Source organism: Mirounga angustirostris, unplaced genomic scaffold (genome assembly GCF_029215605.1).
Source record: "Mirounga angustirostris isolate CCGP_5_RB_7025 unplaced genomic scaffold, mMirAng1.0.hap1 SCAF_5, whole genome shotgun sequence".
NCBI classification, from domain to species: Eukaryota; Metazoa; Chordata; class Mammalia; order Carnivora; family Phocidae; genus Mirounga; species Mirounga angustirostris.
The window spans coordinates 155305164-155331650 of record NW_026991713.1 but is presented as its reverse complement, the minus strand read 5'-3'; the positions used below and the strand labels follow the sequence as shown (position 1 = coordinate 155331650).

At 44.0% G+C, this 26487-nt stretch overlaps 1 protein-coding gene and 1 long non-coding RNA gene across 11 annotated transcripts in view; one reads left to right on the top strand and one right to left on the bottom strand.

Moving 5' to 3' along the window:
• LOC135364541 (acyl-coenzyme A synthetase ACSM3, mitochondrial-like) overlaps positions 1-18004 on the bottom strand; it is a 29071-nt gene extending 11067 nt beyond the window's left edge. For all 9 annotated transcript variants that reach the window (XM_064592627.1, XM_064592629.1, XM_064592630.1 and 6 more), the window contains exons 1-3: positions 17060-18004; positions 1606-1686; positions 950-1167 (exon numbers count right to left, since the gene is read on the bottom strand). In XM_064592627.1, the coding sequence (XP_064448697.1) occupies positions 950-1167; positions 1606-1686; positions 17060-17492 (732 nt within the window). In that variant the 5' untranslated portion in view covers positions 17493-18004. The remainder of the gene's footprint in view (positions 1-949; positions 1168-1605; positions 1687-17059) is intronic.
• On the top strand, positions 11929-19190 carry LOC135364543 (uncharacterized). 2 transcript variants are annotated; one of them, XR_010411871.1, is made up of 3 exons: positions 11929-12275; positions 16755-17275; positions 19068-19190. It is a non-coding gene; the product is annotated as an uncharacterized LOC135364543 (long non-coding RNA). The 2 variants fall into 2 exon arrangements; XR_010411872.1 differs by lacking the exon at positions 19068-19190 and adding an exon at positions 17979-18154.
• Positions 19191-26487: the final 7297 nt, after the last annotated feature.

Here is a 26487-nt window from a genome sequence, read left to right as displayed (position 1 = left end):
ATTATTTGCTTTTGGTCAATAACGTCACAAAAGGAGCAGCACCACCCACCCCCAAGGCCATAGAGTGAGGCCAACAGGGACACCAATGGTTGTTCCTGTGGAGAAAGGAGACGGGTCTGAGATCAACTTCAAGGTCTGTCCACTCTCCCCTGACCAATCTTGGAAGCTGAGAATTTGCCTGGTCAAGAGTTTCAGGTTTCTTTAGAACCTGTCACAGTTTTATGTAATCCCTGGATTTCTTACGTAGGGTTTGGGAACCAAAAAGATGTGGGTTTGAATCCTAGACCTGCCATTTATTTGACGTGGGGAAAACATACAAAGCTTCCAATTTGCAGTTTCTTCCTCTGTGAAGTGGGGGCACCACTGTCCTCTCTGGAGGCTCAGCAAGGTTAACAGATTTGTGCACAGCCTGTTGGTAAGTGGGACTGTAGGATTTGAACTCAGTCAAAGCTTCCTGCATACTCAACCTCAAGAGATCATTGGACAGGCGCCTGGGTGGCCCAGTCGTTAGGCATCTGCCTTTGGCTCAGGTCATGATCCCAGGATCCTGGGATCAAGTTCCACATCCGGCCCCCTGCTCTGCAGGAGGCCTGCTTCTCCTTCTCCCACTCCCCCTGCTTGTGTTCCCTCTCTCACTGTGTCTCTCTCTGTCAAATAAATAAATAAAATCTGAAAAAAAAAGAGAGAGAGATCATTGGAACCCAAGTCTGGGGTGCTTCTTTCTACCCTGTCAGCACTTAAGTGTCAGATGGTTTTGGACAGGAAAGGATGTGAGAACACACTAGGAGCTTAGAGATTAATTAGAAGAGGCTTCATTGAGTTGGAGTGACTGAAGAGAGGTGTGAAGAAGGCTCGTAGTACAGAGTTGTATCCACCCCCTTAGTACCCACACTGCTCCCTGAAGGGATTTGGGGGGCCTGGAAGTGGGCAGGTGAGGATCACCACTTACTTCATAGCCCATGAAGAGGCCAATGGGCTTGGTGGGCTTCATCCTGATGCCAATGTTGCCTTCAGTGTTGAACGGCAGGCTGTTGCCCTTGTCGTCAATGATCTGGAGCAACAGGCCTGTGGATCCCAACCTGCAGGGCCACCCCAACACGCCGGCCCCACCCACACAGTACCTGACTATTTGTGTGACACTGGTGAGAATAAATGGGGGGAGGAGCCCTGTCAAAAAATAGATTACAGCTGTCAGAAGACTTTGAAGTCAGGAAATGGTGAAACCCAAGTTATGGGTCTCCTGGTCTCACGGATATGCAGACGTGGCAAACGTGTCTTCAAGCTAGAAAACACAGATCAGGGAAAACTAGAAGCACCAGCTGATGGAGAGAGCTGCCAGGGCTCCCTCCAGGTGCTCTGGTCCCATCTGTTGTGTATGAGGCTTCCGGCTGCCAGGCTGAGCAGCATTCATGCCCAGGATACTGCAGTTCTCAACTGAAGCCTCCCCAGGAAATCGGCGGGAAAACAGGAGGAGAGGAAGAAGGACAACAACTGGGGTGGGGGTGGGGTGGAGTGGGCACAGCTGGTTCTGTCACCTGGTGTCCCACAATTGTTCAATCCCAGCTCAGCCCTAACTGCACCCAGCAAATGCCTTTAGGACCAGACCTGGACGTCGAAGGAGGGGATGCCTTTCCCGATGGAACCCGGCTTGATCTTCATTCCACGGAGAGTGACACAACTTACTCCCTATTCATAAAAGAAAGAAAATGGGGTTGGCCAAAGAGTCCAGGCTGATTACAAAGCATTAAGAACCACACACAGCATCCTCACTCATCCATGTCATTCGATGCTATGCAAAGAACCCTTATGGGGAAGCTAGAAGGCCCAGATTCTAGGTGCAAGGCATGGACCCAATTCTGGTCAGCAGATATTCACCACACCTGACATAGACTGGGCCTGTGCGAGCTCCTGGGGCTACCGGGTCCACTGCGAGGGGCCAAAAAAGAAGCAAAGGGGTGAGCCCGGGGCTGTGGGCATGTAACGTGAGGTGTGGAGTACGCACTGTATGTCAGACATGTGTCCGTTTGCTAGAGGAAGGCCATGATATCATTTAACATTGACTCAGGCTGTTAAACAGTGATAGGAACCCTGTCTCAACGACTCAGAGCTGTGCTGAGAATATTCAGATTGTGTTGTCCCCTCTGCTAGGCAACTGCCCCACCCCCATTTATCCTCCTGATGAACTTTATTCCTCCTTTATGGTACTCTAAAATATCTTTCTAAAGCTAAGCTAGACCAGGATTTGAATCTTTTTTTTTTTCTTTTTAAGATTTTGTGTGTTTATTTGAGAGAGAGAAAAACGAGAGACAGAGTAGGGGTGGAGGGGGACGGGCAGGGGGAGAGGGAGAAGCAGGCTCCCCAGCTGAGCAGGGAGCCCAATGTGGGGCTCAATCCCAGGACCCTGGGACCACTACCCAAGCCAAAGGCAAATGCTTAACCGACTGAGCCACCCAAGGATTTGAATCTTGACTCCAGCTATGTGCCAGTTAATCCCCCTTCATCTTCTCTGTAAAGGGGTAATTATAACACTTAGCTCTCATAGTACCTGTGAGTGTGTGGAAAACTCTCACACAGTGCCTGGCACACCAAGTTAGCTCCATAAACAGTCACAACTAGCTATTATTCTGGCCCCAAGAAAAGTCAGTTGGGACATTCTCCTTCTGTAGTATTTTTTCCCACACTTCCATTGTAGCCAAGAGAGCATTATACTTCTTTTTTAAAAAATATTTATCCATTTATTTTAGAGAGATAGAAAGAGTGCAAGAGTGCTTGAATGGGGTTTGGGGAGCAGAGGGAGAGAGAGTCTTAAGCAGACTCCCCGCTGAGCATGGAGCCCTATGCAGGGGCTCAATCCCACGACCCATGAGATCACCACCTAAGCTGAAACCAGGAGTCGGAAACTCAACCCACTGAGCCAACCGAGAGCTCCCAATTATCCTTATTTTTGCTTGTCTGTTTCCCTCAGTGAATAACAAGCATCCTGAGAATAGAGACTGCCCCATTCATCTCTACTACCCTAGTATCTAGGGCAACACTTACTTAAAAACAAGAGTAACAGCAAGGTGAGCATGTACAAGAGGTTGGACATTGTAGCCAGAGCTTTATATACTTCCTTTCGTTTCCCTTATCACAACCCAGCGAGACTGGGTTATATTTCCATTTTGGAGACAGAGAAGCAGAGACTCTGGAAGGTTCAGTGCTATGCCAGTGGTCTTGAAGCCTGTAATTGGCAAGCTGAGATTTGAACCGGGGTCTGAGTTCCTGAGAGGGAAAGCTCTTCCTCCTTTGCTATGTTGCTGCTCACAGTACAGGCATGTGGAAAATGTCCCAGAGATGAGTCAGTGGCTATGCAAATACTTTGTGAAATACAGCACCACCTGGGTATGAGGCAGTATTCTGTTGTTGCAAAGAGTTGATACAAAGGAACCTGGATCATGGGTATATTGTAGTTCTCATCCCACCCTCCTCCTTGTCCAAATATAAACTATGAACCATACAAGAACTAACCTAGAGTCTTAATATTTCTTAGGCCTGGAAGCGGACCAATTAACTGATGATTTAAAAGCATATTTTTTTTTGCAAAAAAGTCAAGACGAGTATGTGAATTGAGGCTAAAATAGTCATTTTGCTCCAGCTCCTGAGATGGTAGTCGTCTGTCTGTCAGTTACAGGGATAACAAGGAGGCTGGGGAAAGTGGCCCAGCAACAGAAATGACTTGAGAATTGTGTTGGAAGATACCTGCCCCTGCCCCTACTATCATTAATAACGTTTTTCTGGTTTAAGACATGCCTGATACTCTGAATGTCCTGTCACCTGGCTAGTCAGTGATGCCTTTGGGAGTCACACTGTGTGTGTGTGTATGTGTGTGTGTCTGTGTGTGTGTGTTGGTATATACAGAAAGTCTCTGTTCCCTCCCCCACTCTAGCTAGTGTCCCACAATCAAACCTGTGTGCTGTCCACATGAGCATCCAGAAATGAACTTCTGGGGCCAGCTCCTGGCTGCCTGTGGTTGCCACCCTAGGAAGGAATGAAGTAGGCAGGACTTGCTGATGGTGGGCTCCATGTTACTGGAGAGAACCTCCCATCCCGCCACCCCTCCTGGGCTCCCTAGAGCTAATGATCCCAGGGATGGTAGCACCATGTCCTTACACCCCTTTTCAAAGTTTTGTCCAATAGTTTTCAGGACATTGGCCTCTTGACAAACTGATGAGCTGTGAATTGTCTTTGTGCAAATTGATTTGGGGCAAATTAGCCTAGAACTCTGAAGCCTCCCATTGGCTTCAGGCAATGTGTGAGCAGAGTGGGGCCTCTGCATATACATGGTTCAGCTCGTCTGCTGGGCTCAGTGGCTCAGCACATCCTGACTGATCAAGAAAGTACCATCTACCTACTGTTTCTACCTACTGTTTCTGACTGTCCGTAGACCTCGTAGAGCAGAAGACCTGTCCGTTTTCTCCACTGCTCTTGATCCTCTGGCAGCAGAGAGTGCTCCAGGGTAGGGAACCTGAGACTTAGGGGAAGGCAAAGTGACAAGAGAACTTGCAGTCAGGCCTTGGATGTTCTGCCCCAGGCCCAGAGTGTTAAGAGCTCAGAGCCTCGTCATCTGGATCATTCATGCTTCTGCTTCCTCATGTTCTTAGTTGCCTTTGGGGCAATTTGCTGGTGGTCAAAGCCAACTGGAAGTCACTCACTTCCTGTCAGTTCATGTTAACTCTTCTGGCAAGGGGTGGGTGGTGGCGGTGAGGCTAATGGGTTTGGATCAAAGGTTTGGATCAACTTTGGAAGCTGACATAAAAAGATGGCAAAGATGTATTTATCAGACCTTGTCTTCACACTCTCTGTGGCTATGAGGGGTATTTTATAAACTGTAAGGTGGTAGGGGATAAGATCCCAAGAGCATGTTAGGATGCTAACAGAACTGCATTGCCTTCTCTGAAGGGTAGGGTCATGTGAATTGAAGGGCTTTTGTATTTCTGAGCAGAGAATGCAAGTTAGAGGGTAGAAATGAATTGCCCAGGACATCAAGGAAGACTGGGATGTGTGTACGAAAGGAGAGAAGGGTTATGGTAGCAGCCCTGAGAGAAAGAATTTCAGAGAGCCAAAAAGTTGGCTGTGAACATCTGTAGTAGGTACATTGCATGATGTAAATCCTCTTCTTCATTTTTCCCCATAAAATTTTCTGCTAATAAAAAAACAACCACAAAATAATGATGGATTCCCTGAAGGACGTGGGGAGAAGTGATTGAGGTCTGAGTACCAGGTGGCCTGGGGCTGAGCCGGGTCAGCTCTTGGGGATGAGAGAGGTAGCAGACATCTGGTTCACCTTCTCATCCTCATCACCCTGTCCTGGTACATCAGAGTCAGAGTCAGGGACAGGAGGGCTGAGGGTGTCTTCTTCATTCTTCTGCAGCTTTATCCAAAGTAGGTAAAATGGGCAGATTCTCTGATGCAGTCATTAGCTATGCTTTGGTTGTATTTTTACTGGGTTTGGACAAAGATCATTGACTGAGGAATGTTCAAAAAGTAGCTTAATATGAGCTTTGAAATACAGATGGAAACAGGATCCAAACAGCTTGAGGCTTCATGAATAAAATCAAAACTGTGTTTCAGAGTTAGCTTCATAAGGGTAGCCACAGAACACCTTAATATTTTAATTCTATATTTACGACATGTTACTCTGATTTTTGAAGTAGCCGTTTTAATCTCAGACTCTTTAAAAGATACATAAATGCCCATAAGTTTCAAAGAGCAGATTTCAGGTTAGCTGAAATTAACCTGCAAACATGGGGAAATGCAAAAATAAAACTCTACAGTAAGATAACACTATATATCCATCAGATTGACAAAAATTAAAAACTCTGACAATAACAAATATTGCCAACGTTAGGGAACAATGGGAATTCTCCTCTCCTGCTAATGGGAGCATTTCAATACTTTGGAAAATCGCATGGTAAAATGTCATGTCAGTGTGAACTAGCAATTCGTCTTCCAGAAAAATGCTACAGAAATGCATGCTTATATGCACCAGCGTACATGTACAAGAATTCAATGCAGCATTAATCACTAATAGCCCCAAAATGAAAACTACCCAGTGTCCATTAATGGTAGAACAGATAAAAAACACATCATGTTTTTATACAATGGGATATTATACAGCAATGAAACTTAACTACAGCAACATAGACACATCTTAAAAACATAATACTGAAAAAAGAAGCCAAAGATTACAGAGTAATATATGATTACACACATAAAGATCAAAAGCAAGTAAAATATGATAATTTGTTTAGGGGTATTTCCTTAGGAGGTAACCTATAAGGGAAAACAAGGAAAGGAATACCATAAAAGTCAAGACAGTAAATGCCTTTAGGGAAGAAAGAGAGCCATGCTAAGGAGCATCCTACTGAAGAATGAATGGGTCAACCAGGAAATTAAAGAAGAATTAAAAAAATACATGGAAACCAATGAAAATGAAAACACAACTGTTCAAAATCTTTGGGATGCAGCAAAGGCAGTCCTAAGAGGAAAGTATAGAGCAATACAAGCCTTTCTCAAGAAACAAGAAAGGTCTCAAGTACACAACCTAACCCTCCACCTAAAGGAGCTGGAGAAAGAACAGCAAATAAAGCCTAAACCCAGCAGGAGAAGAGAAATCATAAAGATCAGAGCAGAAATCAATGAAATAGAAACTAAAAGAACAGTAGAACAGATCAACGAAACTAGGAGCTGGTTCTTTGAAAGAATTAACAAGATTGATAAACCCCTGGCCAGACTTATCCAAAAGAGAAGAGAAATGACCCAAATCAACAAAATCATGAATGAAAGAGGAGAGATCACAACCAACACCAAAGAAATACAAACAATTATAAGAACATATTATGAGCAACTCTATGCCAGCAAATTAGACAACCTGGAAGAGATGGATGCATTCCTAGAGATGTATCAACTACCAAAACTGAACCAGGATGAAATAGAAAACCTGAACAGACCTATAACCACTAAGGAAATTGAAGCAGTCATCAAAAATCTCCCAAAAAACAAAAGCCCAGGGCCAGATGGCTTCCCAGGGGAATTCTACCAAACATTTCAAGAAGAATTAATACCTATTCTTCTGAAACTGTTCCAAAAAATAGAAACGGAAGGAAAACTTCCAAGCTCATTTTATGAGGCCAGCATTACCTTGATCCCAAAACCAGACAAAGACCCCATCCAAAAGGAGAATTACAGACCAATATCCCTGATGAACATGGATGCAAAAATTCTCACCAAAATACTAGCCAATAGGATCCAACAGTATATTAAAAGGATTATTCACCATGACCAAGTGGGATTTATCCCTGGGCTGCAAGGTTGGTTCAACATCCGCAAATCAATCAATGGGATACGATACATTAACAAAAGAAAGAACAAGAATCATATGATCCTCTCAATAGATGCAGAAAAACCTTTTGACAAAGTACAGCATCCTTTCTTGATCAAAACTCTTCAGAGTATAGGCATAGAGGGTACATACCTCAATATCATAAAAGCCATCTATGAAAAACCTACAGCGAATATCATACTCAATGGGGAAAAACTGAGAGCTTTCCCCCTAAGGTCAGGAACGCGGCAGGGATGTCCACTATCACCACTGCTCTTCAACATAGTATTGGAAGTCCTAGCCACAGCAATCAGACAACAAAAAGAAATCAAAGGCATCCAAATCAGCAAAGAAGAAGTCAAACTCTCACTCTTTGCAGATGATATGATACTTTATGTGGAAAACCCAAAAGACTCCATCCTGAAACTGCTAGAACTCATACAGGAATTCAGTAAAGTGGCAGGATATAAAATCAATGCACAGAAGTCAGTGGCATTCCTATATACCAACAACAACACAGAAGAAAGAGAAATTAAGGAGTCGATCCCATTTACAATTGCACCCAAAACCATAAGATACCTAGGAATAAATCTAACCAAAGAGACAAAGGATCTGTACTCAGAAAACTATAAAATACTCATGAAAGAAATTGAGGAAGACACAAAGAAATGGAAAAACGTTCCATGCTTATGCATTGGAAGAACAAATACTGTGAAGATGTCAATGCTACCTAGAGCAATCTACACATTCAATGCAATCCCCATCAAAATACCATCCACTTTTTTCAAAGAAATGGAACAAATCATCCTAAAATTTGTATGGAACCAGAAAAGACTCCACATAGCCAGAGGAATGTTGAAAAAGAAAAGCAAAGCCGGCGGCATCACAATTCCGGACTTCCAGCTCTATTACAAAGCTGTCATCATCAAGACAGCATGGTACTGGCACAAAAACAGACACATAGATCAATGGAACAGAATAGAGAGCCCAGAAATGGACCCTCAACTCTATGGTCAACTCATCTTTGACAAAGCAGGAAAGAATGGTCCAATGGAACAAAGACAGTCTCTTCAACAAATGGTGTTGGGAAAATTGGATAGCCCCACATGCAGAAGAATGAAACTGGACCATTTCCTTACACCACACACAAAAATAGACTCCAAATGGTTGAAAGACCTCAATGTGAGACAGGAGTCCATCAAAATCCTAAAGGAGAACACAGGCAGCAACCTCTTTGACCTCAGCCGAAGCAACTTCTTCCTAGAAACATCGCCAAAGGCAAGGGAAGCAAGGGCCAAAATGAACTATTGGGACTTCATCAAGATAAAAAGCTTTTGCAAAGCAAAGGAAACAGTCAACAAAACAAAAGACAACCGACAGAATGGGAGAAGATATTTGCAAATGACATATCAGATAAAGGGCTAGTATCCAAAATCTATAAAGAACTCATCAAACTCAACACCCAAAGAACAAAGAATCCAATCAAGAAATGGGCAGAAGACATGAACAGACATTTTTCCAAAGAAGACATCCAAATGGCCAACAGACACATGAAAAAGTGCTCAATATCGCTCGGCATCAGGGAAATCCAAATCAAAACCTCAATGAGATACCACCTCACACCAGTCAGAATGGCTAAAATTAACAAGTCAGGAAACGACAGATGTTGGTGGGGATGCGGAGAAGGGGGCACCCTCCTACACTGTTGGTGGGAATGCAAGCTGGTGCAGCCACTCTGGAAAACAGTATGGAGGTTCCTCAAAAAGTTGAAAATAGAGCTACCCTATGATCCAGCAATTGCACTACTGGGTATTTACCCCAAAGATACAAAAGTAGGGATCCGAAGGGCTACGTGCACCCTGATGTTTATAGCAGCAATGTCCACAATAGCCAAACTGTGGAAAGAGCCAAGATGTCCATCGACAGATGACTGGATAAAGAAGATGTGGTATATATATACAATGGAATATTATGCAGCCATCAAAAGGAATGAGATCTTGCCATTTGCAACGACGTGGATGGAACTGGAGGGTGTTATGCTGAGCGAAATAAGTCAATCAGAGAAAGACATGTATCATATGACCTCACTGATATGAGGAATTCTTAATCTCAGGAAACAAACTGAGGGTTGCTGGAGTGGGGGGTGGGGTGGGAGGGATGGGGTGACTGGGTGATAGACACTGGGGAGGGTATGTGCTCTGGTAAGCGCAGTGAATTGTGCAAGACTGTTGAATCTCAGATCTGTACCTCTGAAACAAATAATGCAATGTATGTTAAGAAAAAAAAAAGAAGAAGACAGCAGGAAGGGAAGAATGAAGGGGGAAATCGGAGGGGGAGACGAACCATGAGAGACGATGGACTCTGAAAAACAAACAGGGTTCTAGAGGGGAGGCAGGTGGGAGGATGGGTTAGCCTGGTGGTGGGTATTGAGGAGGGCACATTCTGCATGGAGCACTGGGTGTTATGCACAAACAATGAATCATGGAACACTTCATCTAGAACTAATGATGTAATGTATGGGGATTAACATAAGAATAAAAAAATATACATATAAAAAAAGAGATTTCCATTTTTTCTATAAAGGGAAGCCTCCTTTTAATTACTTTTAAATATAAATATTATTTATTCAACCTTTCTAATAATAAAACTCTATGTTATATATAGAAAGCTTTGAAAAACTAAGAAAAAGGCCAAAGAAAATTCTTTTCACTCATAATCCCACCATTACTACTCACTTTAACGTTTGGATATATGTCCTTCTCTTATTTCTCTATGTACATATATTATTTTATAAAATTGGAATTACATTCTACCTACTGGCTATCAATCTTGCTTTTTTACTTATGATTTTCACATAGAGGTAAATCTTTTTATGTAACAGAAAAAAAATTTTTAAAGATTTTATTTATTTATTTCACAGAGAGAGACACAGCAAGAGAGGGAACACAAGCAGGGGGAGCGGGAGAGGGAGAAGCAGGCTTCTCACTGAGCAGGGAGCCCGATGTGGGGCTCGATCCCACGACCCTGGGATCATGACCTGAGCGGAAGGCAGACGCTTAACAACTGAGCCACCCAGGCGCCCCTATATAACAGAAAATTTTTTTAATTTCACAGCATGCTACCAAAAGGAAATATCATGATTTATTGAACATATCCACTATTATTGGAAATTTTCTTCATTTCCAATGTTTCATATTAAACATACTTTTTCAGTGAGTAACCTTGTTAACTCTTTAAATGCCATTTTAATTATTTCCTATGAAAAATTATCAAAAGCCAAATTTCTGAGTTAAAGGCTGGGTAATTTTTTTCCTACTCCCTGCTGAGCAGGGAGCCTGAGGCAGGGCTTGATCCCAGGACCCTGGGATCATGACCTGAGCTGCAACCGCTTAACTGACTGAGCCACCCAGGTGCCCCTAATGATTCAACACTTTGATACAACGCTTGGCGCTCATCACAGGTGTATTCGTTAATCCCCATCACATATTTCACTCATCCCCTCCCCTTGGGTAATCATTTGTTTGTTCTCTATAATTAAGATTCTGTTTCTTGTTTTTTAAAAGTTCTAATATTACAAAATTTCTTGAAGGGATAGTGCTTAATATTTTCAAACTTTGACAAGATAACTCAGACACACTGATACCAAAAAAATCTCTTTCTGCCCCATAATATAGAGATTCCAAATAAGAGATTCCAGCATCTCATACACCTATTTGGATTATTATGCTACTTGAGAAGGAGTTGCTTACACAGTTTTACCAAAATTCATTAGAACTTTAATAAGCAGATTTTTTTTTAGATACAAGAACCTAGACTAACTGGTCTTGTGGTTTCCATAGCAGGCAAGTCAAGTGCTGTTAGATCTGTGGATGTTTGGGGCACTGGGTGGCTCAGTCGGGTGGACGTCTCCCTTCAGCTCAGGTCATGATCCCAGGGTCCTGAGATCAAGCCCCATGCCGGGCTCTCTGCTCAGTGGGGAGTCGGCTTCTCCAACTCCCTCTGTGCTCTCTCCCTGTGTTCTTTCTCTTTCTCTCTCTCTCTCAAATAAGTAAAATCTTTTTTTTTAAGGTTTTATTTATTTATTTGACAGAAAGAGAGAGCACACAAGCAGGAGGAGTGGGAGAGGGAGAAGCAGGCATCCCGTGGAGCAGGGAGCCCGATGTGGGGCTGATCCCAGGACCCTGGGATCATGACCTGAGCCGAAGGCAGACGCCTAATGACTGAGCCACCCAGGTGCCCTTAAAATCTTTTTAAAAAAAGAATCTGTGGATACGCTACAGAATGATCAAGCAAAATGAGGTTGTCTGTGCTAAGGGGTATTTGTACTAATCACTGTGTTGTGTTTCTGGTGTAAGAACATAAATCCAAAGTCACCTTCTGATAGAAAGCCATGGACAGTGTGGAAATTAAAGGCACAATTTAAGAGCAGTGATTGTGTTTGATGGATGATGAGCCTAAGAAAATAGAAGCCAGCGTCCCTTGCACACACGGCCACTGGCCCTATGCTAAATGCTATGCTTGCACTGCATCATTTCAGCCTCAGGAAAAAACCTCCGGGTAAAGTACCATCCTTATTCCTGTTTCCAGATGGGAAGAAAAAAAAAAAAAGACCTGGTGCTAACAGAAGTCACCAACAAAGATCTATGTGCGTTTTCTCTCTGGGAAGCACCTGGAGAGTGCAGATTTTGTGTTATTTCTCTCTATCTCCCTTCAGGGCTAGCACAGTGCTCAGCTCATGCCATTAAATGATTGTGGAAGTTATGTAAATTTAGGTTTCTGAATTTGTTCTTCTCTCAGGTGAGCTGGGAGGAATATGCTTCAGCGAGAGTCCACATGGCTTACCTCACAGGGGACAGAGGGATCATGGATGAAGATGGTTCCTTCTGGTGGACTGGTAGAGCTGATGATGTCCCAGGTGTGTTGGGGTCAGAGGCGGTAAATGCTTGTGGTTACTGCTATTGAGCGTGGGGCTGTGGTGGTCTGGGGAGGGCTCTGGACCACCTCAGATACATAAGCATTACAGAAAGTTTAGAAAATGCAAATAAACAAAAATAAAAAAATAAGAGTCATTCACCATCTCATATTTTGGTGTATATTCTTCTAGTCTTCTTTCTTCGTATATAGAAACACTTTTTTAGTAGAAGTGAGTTCAAGGAGAAATGTTCTAGCATAACTTGTCTTTTTCATTCAGCAATATAAGAGAAATGTTTTTCTGTGCAATAATGCATATTTACATAATACCATTTTAAAATTTTTAATTAAGTAAAACATATATTCAGTAAGTACACAAATCTTACATGAACAGCCCAATGAATGTTTACATATTTATGCACCTGTAATCACATTTAGATTAGGACATAAGATATTCCCAGCACCCTAATAGGCTCCCTCATGTCCTCACGCCTCTGTGAAAACTGAACTCCTCCTTTTATGAACTTAGAAGTAAATTTCTGTACCTAAAAGCAGTTTCAGGAATTGGGAAAAGTCCATTAAATCCTAAGAGCAATAAATTCTGAGTGGCAGGGCGCCTGGGTGGCTGAGTTGGTTAAGCGACTGCCTTCAGCTCAGGTCATGATCCTGGAGTCCCTGGATCGAGTCCCGCATCGGGCTCCCTGCTCGGCAGGGAGTCTACTTCTCCCTCTGACCCTCCCCCCTCTCATGTGTTCTCTCTCATTCTCTCTCTCTCAAATAAATAAATAAAATCTTAAAAAAAAAAAATTCTGAGTGGCAGATGCCTGCAAGCAGATTCCATGGGCCATCCCAATTCAGACCTGGCCAACCACAAAAGTCACAGGAATGTTAAATATGACAAGCAATTTGAACATCCCACTCTCTAAATCGCAAACCTGCTTTCCCAGTGTTTTGACACAACTTAAAAAACTCAACTAAAGTTTGCTCAGGAAGTCTCTCCTCTGAGCACTCCCTACTGGAGTTAATTCTGAATGAACCACTTCCTTTCTTTACCTCTAACTGGTCTCAAGGTTTACCTTTAGCCTCTCTTTCCATCAGTAACTATTATTCTGACTTCTAAAACCATAGATTAATTTTGCCTGCTCCCTTATACAAATGGAATCATCCCGTCTGTACTCTTTTGTGTCTGACTTCTTTCTCTCAAAATAATGCCTGTGAGATTTATCCATGTCATTGTATCTGTATCAATAGTTCATTCTTCTTCATTGCTATGTAGAATCCCATTGTATGAATAACACCTAAAATTTACTTATCCACTCTACTTTTGGTGAGAGAATGGGATTGATTCCAATCTGGGATAACATGAATAAAGGTGCTTTGAATATTATTCTACATGTCTGTTGCTGAATATATGCAAAGATTGATGATTGATATAGATCTAGGAGGGGAGATGTGAATCATAAGGTATGCATATTTTAAGTTTGATTAAGATATTACCACAGTTTTCTAATTCCCAATTTATACTCCTACCACAGTGGAGGCTGAATAAAAGTTCCATTTGCATAATTATGCTAAGCGAAATAAGTCAGTCAGAGAAAGACAAATATCAGATGATTTCAATCATATGCGGAATTTGAGAAACAAAACAAATGAGCATAAGGAAAAAGAGAGAGAGAGGCAAACCAAGAAAGAGACTTATAACTATAGAGAACACACTGATGGTTGCCAGAGGGGAGGTGGGTGGGGAGATGGGTGAAACAGGTGGTGGGGATTAAGAAGCACATTTGTTGTGATGGGCACTGGATGTTGTTTGGTTTGCTGAATCACTAAACCCTACACCTGAAATGAATATTATACTGTATGTTAACTGGAATTTAAAGAGAAACCTTTTTTAAAAAAGTTCTATTTGCTCCATACCCTCAACAACACTTGTTACTATGAATCTTTTAAACTTTAGTCATCCAGGTAAGTCTGCAGTATTATTTCATAATAGTTTTCATATAATTTTAAGGGACATGTAGTAGTTCATTCTGTCAAGATGATAAAGTTTTTTACTTTACTAATCCCTTATTGTTGGAGGTTTGGTTTTTAGTTTTTTTTCAATTTTTTACTTTATAAAACGCTTGGATGATCATCCTTTAACATAACATTTTTGTATGTCAGTATCAGAAATAAAAAAGGAGTTATCGCTACAGATCTTACACATATTAAAAAGACAGAGGTGCCTGGGTGGCTCAGTTGATTAAGTGTTGGCCTTAGCCAGTTTTGGCTTAGGTCATGATCTCAGGGTCATGGGATTGAGCCCCATGTTGGGCTCTGCACTCAGTGGGGAACCTGCTTGAGATTCTCGCTCTCCCTCACCCTCTACCCCTCTACCAGTCTCTCACATTCTCTCTCTAAAATAGATAAATAAATCTTTAAAAAAAAAGATAACAAGAAAATACTATGAACAGTTTTAGGTCAACAAATTCAACAATGTAGATGAAATGGAAAGATGCCTCAAAAAATAGAACATACCACACAAAATAAAACAAAAATCTGAATGATCCGGTATCTATTTTAATAACTGAAATAATTATTAACAACCTTACCAGAAAGAAAGCCCCAGACCCAGGTGGTTTTACTGGTAAATCCTATCAAACATTTATGGAAGAAATAACATGAAACTTACAAAAACCCTTACAGACAGTAAAGGAGCAAGTAACATTGGATATTATCAGGTTTTAAGTCTTGGCCAATGTGAAAAGTGAATAATCTCAAAAAAAAAAAAAGTGAGTAATCTTACTTGTCTTTTGATTACTAGTAAGATTGAAGTTTTTCTGCTGTTTACTGTCCTTTTTCGATTTTAAAATCTGAATGTTTATCTTTTTCTGACTCATTTTTTAAAGATTAATTTATTTATTACAGAGAGAGAGTGCATGAGATCGAGGCGGGGGAGGGGAGGACGTGGGGAAGGCAGAGGAAGAGACAGAATCTCAAGCAGACTCCCTGCTGCATGTGGAGCCTGACACTGACGCAGGGCTCAATCCAACAACTATGAGGTCGTGACCTGAGCCAAAATTAAATCAAGAGTTAGACACCTAGCTGACTGAGACTGCGCATAGGGTGGTGTGCTGATGATGAAACGAAAAGTCCTCAATTTGCAGTCCTTCCACCTACATGCTATGGCCTATAATACCTGCTTGCCATTAGAGCACTTTTGAGTTAAGGTATTATCTCAAAGATCAAAACTGTGGGAGGAATGGATCACGGATCCAGTCCTTCCTCTATACTGGAAATCACTTACTAGATTTTCAGTAGCGCCCTGAGGCACAAGGAGACAGGATAGTTTGGTTTTGACGGAAAAACAAGATAGGTCATGAAAAACCAGAATATAAAAACCATAAAACTCCACAGTACAGGGACGCCTGGGTGGCTCACTCGTTAAGTGTCTGCCTTCGGCTCAGGTCATGATCCCAGGGTCCTGGGATCGAGCCCCTACGTCGGGCTCCCTGCTCGGCGGGAAGCCTGCTTCTCCCTCTCCCACTCTCCCTGCTTGTGTTCCCTCTCTTGCTGTGGGTCTCTCTGTCAAATAAATAAATAAAATCTTTAAAGAAAAAAGAAACTAATGATGTACTGTATGGTGAGTAACATAATAAAATTTAAAAATTTAAAAAATGGCTATGTCCAAAATTCATCAGATGCCATATTTTTGCCTGCAGATCTAGCTATTATTAAGGTCCCAGGGATATTCTGCACTTGACTCCCTGGGGGCCAGAGGAAACAGCCTTGCTGACATTTCTGCCAAAAAATCTGCTCAAAAGGAGCTTGAGAGTCAGGCCTCTGTCATGTTCTGAAGGGATGTCCTACCAATTGACAGTTTGGAAAAATTGATCAGATATGCCCAACAACTGGGCCCAGAGAAGGAGAAACAATGTTGGGAATCTAATGACTGATAAAAAGAGAGAATTCTGCCTTGGATCAAGTAACAATCTGGCCCTCCCCAAAATTCTAAAATTCCCATGCCTGACAATAGTACAAACATTAAACCATTGGTCTAATAACAAACTGATAGTGTTCATGAACCAATATTGGTGGGGAAATATTAAGAAGGCTGCAAAAAAGTGCCTACCTTGCTCCTCCCATTGGTCCAAAATACAATCCTGGGAAAGAAATCCATACCTCCCGTGGGCATTTAAACTGCCCAATGAACCCTTTGAGATTTGGCAAGTGGATTTCATGCCACTTCCTCATCTCATGGAAATAAGTGTTAGTCAATGTGCCTATGTTTCCTCACTGGACCAAAGCTTTCCCTTGGAGAAAGGCCAATGACTCGTGTGTGGCTGAAATCCTGTTAGAAAAAATTATCCCTCCCAGGGAAGCCCTCTTGAACTACACAGTGACCAGAAAACCCATTCTACCGTGCAGGGCCCTCACCCCGTTTGTGATGTTTGGCCAGTTTTACAACACTTTCATTGTACATTACTAACCCCTATCTTCACAGATGGTCCAATGCAATAATGGCAATACTGGGGACTCAATGAGCAAAATGTGCAAATTTTCCAACTACCTGGGACAAAGGCATTGCTGTTACTCCTTCGAAATCTCAAGTCCACACCCTTTGGAACTCAGACTCTCACCCTTGGAGACAGTCACTGGACATCCATGCATTCGACCACTGCCCCTTTTGACCCACAGGTGGGAAAAGGGGATATATTTCAATAATGCAAACATCTAGTTGCTTCTATTAAAACTAACCATGTTGTAGCAGAGCAATCTTTTCACAGGCCACTCCCAGCGGACACTTACCTTGATCATCACACCTTGCAACCTGGAGAGTCTCTCCATTGGAAAAGACACCTCCACAGAGATTCTCTTCAACCTCCCTTGAGAGGCCCTTATCACATACTGCTAACCAAACCTTGTGCTGCCAAATCCCAGGGAATGGACTCTTGGGTCCACGGGACACATTTAAAGAAGGCACCAAACCCTGACTGGACCTGTACACCAGCTGGTGACAAGAAGGTAAATACTTCCCAAATTGCAATAGAAAACATCTGGGGAGACAGCTTGCCCCACATGTCCAGACCAGGCCTGCATTCCTTTTCTCACTGTTGCTCCTTCTACCTCTTTTGTGCAAAGAACATGCCATTTTCTGCATATCCCAGTCTCTTGCAAAAGGAGGAAACCTCTTTGGATTATGATCTTCCCTAAAATCGCCTCCTTTTGATCTTGTGAGCATTTCTAGAGGTTTAGAAGGTTCAGAATTCAAAAGTCTTTCTTTTACCTCAACTACTAACTGAATCCTGATTCTAATCCAAATGCATGGTTTCTGAATTTACAACATAACAGACCACTACTGATAACCCATATAGTTCTAAACAGTTCTTTTGAAAGAACAATACTGTTTTGAAATGTCCCAGAAGTATTCCTATTCTTGCAACAAGTTCTCTAACTATTGCTTCATGTTCTTCAGTGTACTCTATGTTCCCTAATGTGCTCAGTGATTTCATTCAGTGCATTCCTGCAGTATTTGTCTGTTTTGTTTCTAGCCACTGGGGGAGGACACTTCCAGGAGGCATACAGGACTCCGGGTTTGCCTTCAGTCCAAACAAGTGCCAATAAATATTTTCAGTTGGCTCCTTTCAGACCTAGGGTCCTGGATTAAAACCAGCATATGGTTTGGAATTGTCATCTTGTTTTTGATTCTGTACTTGCTGTCTCTCAGTCCTTTGTAGAAACACTGTCTCCAATGAAGTGATGCTGGCTCACTGGTCTCAGTCTTGAGCAGATACAGACTTCACATGGGAAGTTCGTGAGTTTCTCCCATCTAACCCTCCCTGTTCCTCAGGTGTCACTTGAGTAGTTTACAACTGCCATGCACATTCCCTCCAACATGAGACATGCCAATCTGAAAAAGCTTTGCTGGCACTGAAACACAAAACCACTAACTACAAAGAACTTGACTGTTGATCAGGAAGCCTTCCAGGGACACCTGGGCGGCTCAGTCGATTAAGCGTCTGCCTTTGGCTCAGGTCATGGTCCCAGGGTCCTGGGACTGAGTCCCACATTGGGATCCTTGCTCAGCGGGGGCCTGTTTCTCCCTCTGCCTCTCTGCCTCTCTGTCTCTCTCTCATACATACATACAAATAAATAAAATCCTAAAGAGAAAAAGAAATTCTCCCAAGGAAACTTTTTTAAAGTTCTTATTTACAATTAGTCCACATACACTATGATACTCATTTCAGGTGTACAATCTAGCGCTTCAACACTTCCAGGCAACACCTGGTGCTCATCCTAATCCCTATCACCTATTCAACCCATTCCCCCAAACACCTCCCCTCGGTAACAACAGGTTGTTCTCTCTACTTAAGAGTGTTTCTTGGTTTGACTCTTTTTTCTTCTCTTGGCTCATTTGTTTTTTTTTTCTTTATAAACTCCACAGATGAGTAAAATCATACAGTATTTATCTTTCTCTGATTTATTTTGCTCATCAAAGCAAATCTTGATCAGAAGGAGTGAGGGTGTTACACAAATACAATGAATCATGGAACACTACATCAAAAACTAACGTACTGCATGGCGACTAACGTAATAAAATTTTTTTAAAAGGGTAATTTTGAAAACTCCTAATGGGAAATGTCACAAAACACAGGCAGGAGGTTTGGGCAGGGGGAGCCCCCACACCCTACCCCTCCAAATAAAGTGGGGACCCAACAGGAAGACATGGACTTGACCTCGCACATGGATACTCCACTACTCCAGCTAGCAGAACTCTATTCTCATCTCTATATCCCCCCCTCACCTCCTCCAACAGGGCTCACCCACGAGAAGCTACAACACTTGGAACTCCCAGATGCCACCAATGGACCTTCGGTTCTTAACAGCCTTCCAAATTGCCCCCTTTCCTCCTGAAAACAGGGAGCCTCTCTGATATTCCCCAATGTGCCTACGGTTGAATCACAGCTTCTCTGTCCTGCATTCAAGTCTCTTTCCTTCCAAAGAAACCCGACCTGGGCTGATAATTCCCTGAGAGTTTCTACCTTTAAGGTTACAAACTGGACGGTACTTGGTTTTTACCTGGGGCTCTGGTTCCAGCAGAAATCAGAAAGTGGGATCCCAGCTCATTCTTCTAGAAGGTCCTGAGAGGCAGCAGTTAGCGTCTTCACCTCCCAACTAAATGCTGCTCCCCTTCCTCTTAATTGGAGTCAGGATTTCTCCCCAGAAACAAGCCTGCATCTGTAACAAAACCACCACAGCATCTCTGACGGGGCGTCGCGGGACCCCTCCATCCACGGATGCCCGAGTCAAATACCTCTTGTTCAAATACCCTCAGGGAAAATAAGGACCAAACCAGGGCAACAGCCCCCCAAATGCAAGCGACTGTGCTGCTCACCTACCAGCAGGGCCTGGGAAGCCGCCCAGAGCCCCCTGCTCAGCACTCAGCCAACAAGGCTGCTTCTCCTTCGCTCCTCAGGAGGCACCAAGTTGCTGCAAAGGCCCCAGGTTCTCCCAGGGCGGCGGCAGAACTTGCTGGTAAACGCAGCCCTGGCTCTCGGAGGGTAGTGGGTCCTCGGGGGGCAGCAGAAACCTCTCCTGCCCTGCGGTGCCCTGGGTCAGAGAAGGCCATGAAGTCTTCCTACAGCAGGCAGTTGCTGCGCCCTCAGGGAAACCGCCCCCCCCCCCCCCGTCGGAGGAGCGCGCGCGCCCCCGCCCCCCCGTCGGAGGAGCGCGCGCGCCCCCGCCCCCCCCGTCGGAGGTGCGCGCGCGCCCCCGCCCCCCCCGTCGGAGGTGCGCGCGCGCCCCCGCCCCCCACCGTCGGAGGTGCGCGCGCGCCCCCTGCCGGCTGCCCTGGGAATCCCTACAATTCTCCAAGCCATGGCTGCTCAGCTGCAGGCACTGAGGGTGCTTGGGTCCCGCCAAGCCTGTTCTCCAGACTGGGACAGGGCTTTGTGACGGTGCCTCAGACACAAAGACATCTGTACCTTCTCCTTTCTGTGTCACTGAAGAATGAAACCGATTTTGTCAATGTCACTAGGGAACTGCTAGCGCTGCCACCACTCCCCTCCAAAATACAGACTGCAAATTGACATAATGCAAACTCACGTGCTTGGGTTTACCCACCAAAAGGTTCCTAGTACATAAAACACTGACACCCAGTACACTATCTTAATTTTGCTTTCAATCTTCTCCCTCTTAAGAACAGAATAATTTCCGGTCAGGTCAGGATATTGAAATTCCATTTAGGTAAGACATCATCTAGCACCATGATCTTGATCGTGACAGCGTAGTTTCAACTTTGCCAATCAAGTGTTTGGGAACACATAGGTGACAGGGTCCAAATGCAAACCTAGAGGGAGCTACACATGCCTTATGAATTACTGCATGTCTCCTGAGATAATGTTTTCAATGAAAAGTGATTTAGACATGGAAGATGGATGAAATCGTTTCCATCAGTCTGGGAAGGAACCCATTTTACCTTCAAATACTAATTGCCATCCGGTCACAACTAGAAGAAGCTTGGTGAAGTATGACGTTTCTGCTTGGATGTAAGAGAATGCTTGGGGTTTGTTTTTTGGTTTTGTTTAAGATTTCTTTTTGACTTGTTCCCTCTCTCACTCTGAATGAGAGACAGTGAGAGAGGGAACACAGGCAGGGGAGTGGGAGAGGGAGAAGCTGAGCCGGGAGCCCGATGCCGGGTTTGATCCCAGGACTCTGGGATCATGACCAGAGCCAAAGGCAGATGCTTAAAGACTGAGCCACCCAGGCGCCCCGAATGCTTGGGGTTGGAAACTGTCCACCTACCATCCTGCATCAGGATCCACAGTGGACATGAGGATAGCAACCCCCCCATCCTGCTGCACATTGCTAGCTCCGGAGGGAGAACACGGACCTTATTTTCGAATACTTTGGGTCGAGATCAGCAATGCATCTGTGCCAGTTCCAGGCTGCAGGATCTGGGGCCTGGTTTTGGAAATTGAGCAAGGCCCCTCTGGTATAGGAGGGCTCCCTGGCCCACGGCCTCCACACACCTGGACCACCTCCCCCTTTCCTCCTTGCAATTCCTCATTGTCCCTTCTTCTCTCGACCCCTATCTCCCTCTGATTCTTCCTCACCCTCTCTCAGGCTCCTGGTGGTGCCACACTCCCTGGGTGTTGTCCAGAAGTCCCTTGAGAGAGAAGCTTATGAACTTTATGAATTAAAATGGTCATGGAGATCCCACACAGATCAAGCATGAGATGCAGCTTGGCATTTTTCCATTTATGTGCATAATGTAAACCCCACACTAACACCTAATAAGGTGACAGAGATAAGGGGCATTTCTAGGGATGTTTAACGTGTAACACCTTCTCCCTTAATATGGGATGATTTGAACACCATAAATCTTTCTATCCAAAGGCAAATTCCCAAGACAGAAGAGGTCTATTTTACTGCCATTTATTCAGTATCATTTTCATCCAGTTCCCACTGATTTTTCCTTTCAGATTTCCTTCTGTAGTTTTGTTCAAAAGGCTATTCAATTACCAAACATATGTGGCAATGCTAGTTATCATTTCTTCAATGATCCAGCACATTTGCAACTGTGATCAAAGAACATCCTTTGTGGGTTTCACTCTTCTGAAATATATTGAGACTTGCTTTATGTCCAATTCATGCTTAAATTTTATAAACATATGATATGTCCTTAAAAATAATGACTCTCCTTTATCTTCTTGGTAAAATAACCTATAGATTTCTGTGTATAACTGTATGTATTAATATATATACATATTTCTGTATCTGTATATATTCATTTTATACGAGTGTAGAATAGTTTTATTTTTTAACTTCTATTTTATCTTATCTAATATCTAAATGCATAATTATTATACATGTATTTTATGTCTTTATTTTGTATCTCCTTCTATATGCTATGTACTTTATATGATTATGTATCTACCTCTACATTCAGATGTTTTAACTGTCCAATCTTCTGTATCCTTACTAGTTTGGGGGCTGCTGAGAGAGGGCTGTGAAAATTTGCCACTCGAGGATTTTATTTTTCCTGCATTTTTTTTGAAAGATTTTATTTATTTATTTGAAAGAGAGAGCAGAGAGAGAAAAAGCATGAGTGGGGGGAGGGGCAGAGGGAGAGGGAGAAGCAGACTCCCGCTGAGCAGGGAGCTGGATGTGGGGCTCAATCCCAGGTCCCTGGGATCATGACCTGAGCTGAAGGCAGACGCTTAACTGACTGAGCCACCCAGGCACTGCAAAAGCTTGCCCTTGTTGGTCGGTTGGTTGGTTTAGAAAGTTGTGGATTTTTATCTGGATCTTTTTGTCCATTCGCATTCAATGGGACTTTTTCTCCTTGACTTTACATTTATCATCTCATGATGTGCGTTCTATTTGTCCAGACTTCTCTAGTTTTTCTTCTCCTTTTAAAATCTGTTACTATCTGATATTATGCCCTTCACTTTGATCCTGCCTCATGAGCCACATGGAAAAAGTCTAGTTTCACTGTAAGTAAGTGGTGTTAAGTTCACCGTGGTTCCCACAGTCCATATCTTGTGCCCTAACATCATTTCCCCTAAAGACCATCTACTGATAACTGGTGGCTGAATTGTTATGTTTGTTTAAAGGTGATTTCTTCTTTCCACTGTCTACTTGTATCTTTAATTCTGAGCAATCTTTTGTAAAGATCTTTCCCTTCTCTCAATCTCGATTTTCAAAGCTTTTCTTAAGGAGTACTCTAGACTCATGGATTATCATTCAGTATTGGGAAACTATTCCTGCCATGATTCATTTTGATCTGCAGGTTGTCTTCATTTGGACAGTGGTGACCCTTTCAAGCTGGTTCCTGCATCCTTTTCACATGAAGAGGTCCTCATTCTTGGTCCTCAGAAGTTCAGGCACGGAAACCCAGAGCCTGAGAAAGGATTCACATCTGCTTGATAAAAAAATCTCTCAGTCTACATCAGAGTCCAGTAAGTTTGGGGAACAACCTGATGGGTCCGATAAAGGTTCTGTTTGGTAAATAACCTCATCAGAGGTGGAGTAAGAAGCCACTGGCCTGAGGTCAATGCTGAGTCTTCCCCCAAGACAGGCCCTCTGAATCTATTCTTCCCGGGGTAGGCCTTTTATTCTGTTTTCTCTTCTCCACGAAGAATATTTTGAGTTCTATGAGGATTTAAATACCCCTTTGCTCCCTTCACCAGAAAGAATCAAGTGGCATGTAGCTCTATAAAAGCTCATAGAGTCTTGGGTAGAAGGGAAGGCTCTCCGTTGGTTGGAACCCTAGCTCCCTCACTCTCTAGCTGTGTGCCTTTCTCTGAGCCTCAGCATGCTCATCTCCAAAATGGGGGTGACAATGAGATTTTTCTACTGTAGGGCACTGTCGCCTGAGAGCAGAATGATTACTGACGCACACCTGACATAAAGCACTCAATAAGCCTGACATCCTATTCCTTACCTTTCCTTGCCTTGCATTTTTTTAGCTACTGTCTTTATAACTGGACCATTTCTCAGGGCAAGGCCTAAGCACTGGGTGTGTCTCCCGACCACCACCCCTCCCAAAATATGCTGGTGCTCTTCCCAGTGCCTGGCAAAAGCCTCGAGTTCAACGTAATTGTGTTGAATTCAATTACTTCTTTGCCATAGATCAATATCCAGGCAATCCAGGACTCCAGACTGGGGCCCATTCCCTCGTGCAGTCCCAGGACTTAAGTAAAGGCAGAGCAGGACCTTCAGTCATACTCACATCCCCTCCTACTAATCAGAGGGGATCAGGGGAGATGGAGGACCCAAGGAACCTCTGACAGCTGAAGGGTGGGAGTCTGGAGCCAAGATGGATCGTGGGAAACCTTGGGGAGCAGAAAAGGAGGACGTGACACAGAAAGTGGGAACAGGGGAGGTGGGGTTGGATGACAGTGAGTCTAGGACTGGAGACAAAGATAAGGACTGGGGATGTATCTAGGGTGGGCATATAGCCACACAGTACCCTTATGGACAAAACAGGAGTCAAAGAAGAACCTTCAAAGGCTAGGGTATTTGAGCTCAATAATAGTGCCACTGATAATGATCCTACAACAAATGTCTCCTTCCAGCCTGAGCATTCCACTTTGTGTGACAAGTTGAATAATCTCACTGTGATCTATGTCAGTCCACCACCTTGTATGTGTGGCTTTTAAGTTTTCACACACAAGGGAAAAATGTAAGTTGATTCTCATGACCCAGCTTTGAGATCTCCCAAGAACGTGTGTCTTTTAAAAGCAGATTCTCTCCTGGGGCACAGAGGGACAATACCCACGATTCTTGGCAGCACCAGGAGTTAGGAGTGGTTGGGTCCCTCAGAAAGTGACTCTAAGACAAGGATGTGGTATAAGTAGTTTCTCTGGAAGGGTCTTCAGGAAGCAATGACAGGAGCTAAGACGTGAAGGAGTCGAGCCAACACACAAGACGGTATTAGTTTAGAGGTCACGGCTGTGGGCAACTCTCCGTCTACTGGGAACGTCCAGAAGACTGTGCAGAACAGCCCTGAGTCATCCCGCCCATGTATGAAAAGACCTGCATGGAATGAGTGCTGCTCTCGTGGACATGAATTACCTGGCAGAAGAGCTCACTGCCCCAGCTAAAGAAGCCATTAGGAAGCCAATGGACACACTCAGGCAAAGAGCTGCCGGCAACTGCAGTATAGGCAGTCACTGTGTGTGCAGGATGGGGGGTGCCAGTAATGACAGCAGGGCACCAACCCTCTCCTCACATGTGTATATTCAATATCATGACCCCTGGGATCTGAAACATTGAGAAATTAGTGCAGTGCTCCACGTCATACGCCAAATGACTGGCATGGTTCCTTACTTTTATTATCACTTACAGTCCCAACACTGATACTTCCTAAATAACAACTTCTGTCCCATGAAAACCCGAACTCCACTATTTGAGTCTAGAAGTTTCAATTCAAGCAACTTTTCTAATAAGCACTCTTCAAAACTTGCCAGGGACAAAGACATACTCCTTTAACAAGGGATGGAGGACTACCTAAAGTCTATACCTTGACTGCAAAACAGTGAACACTTTCCTCCTCCAGGAAAAAAATTCCCATTCCCTGGAGTCTCAGGAGGCATGGGACCTGAAGCTTAAGAGTGCTCACTAACCTTGAAATCAGTGTTAACCAAGTGCAGTTTTCCAAGCTTAACAGCAATTGATAGTATGTTGCATTAGTGACAAAAAAAAAAATCTAATCATGTTCTCTTCCTATAAACATTACCAATTAACTGTGCAGTAAACGCATGTTTAAGTGGAGGACACTCTGTGCTTTTACCTGGGGCTCTGGTTCCAGCTGTAACAAAACCACCACAGCATCTCTGATGTGACATTGCAGGACCCCTCAATCCACGGATCCCTGAGTAAAATACGTCTTGTTGAAATACCCTCAGGGAAAGGGAGGAATGAACCAGGGGAACAGCTCAGGAAATGCAAGCGACTGTGCTGCTCACCTACCAGCATGTCCTGGGAAGACACCCAGAGCCCCCTCCTCAGCACTCACCCAACAAAGCAGCTTGTCTGTGGCACGTCAGGAGGCACCAAGTTGCTGCAAAGCCCCCAGGGTCTCCCACAGGGTGGTGGCAGAACCTACTGGAACCACAGCCCTGGCTCTCTATCCTGGGGCAGCCAGAGTCGGGCTGGATCCTTGGGCTGCTACAGAAGTCCTTCCTGCTCTGAGATGCCCTGGGTCAGCAAACGCAGAGAAACCTCCGCGTCCCGGTGGAGGTGCGCGGGCGCCCTCTCCTGGCCGCACTGGGAATCCCTACAATGCTCAAAGCCATGGCCCCTCAGCTGGAGGGACAGAGCATGCTCAGGTCCAGCCAAGCCATCTCTCTCCATGACAGATCCTGAGGCTCGGCCCCACAAGTCCATGCAAAAGGACGTGTGCCCATCTTCCCAAGTGAAACGGCCTCTGCAAAGCTCAGCCCTAGGAAGGTGGGAGCTTTGGGCTCAGGGAAATCTGATCACCTGCTTTCCCACCTTCTCGGGTCCCAATGCTCAAAGCACCTACATCGACCTCCTCCACCCTGGTCCACGGTCCACTTCCATACACCTAGACCAGCAACCTCTTTTCATCCTTGAAATTCCTCTTTGTCTCTGCTTCTCTCTACCCTGTGTCTCTCTCTTTGTTCCTCTCACTTTCTAGGACTTGCCCAATCCCCCCACCACTCACTCAGTGTCTCTCTCCCTGACAGTCTCTTTCCCTATCTCTC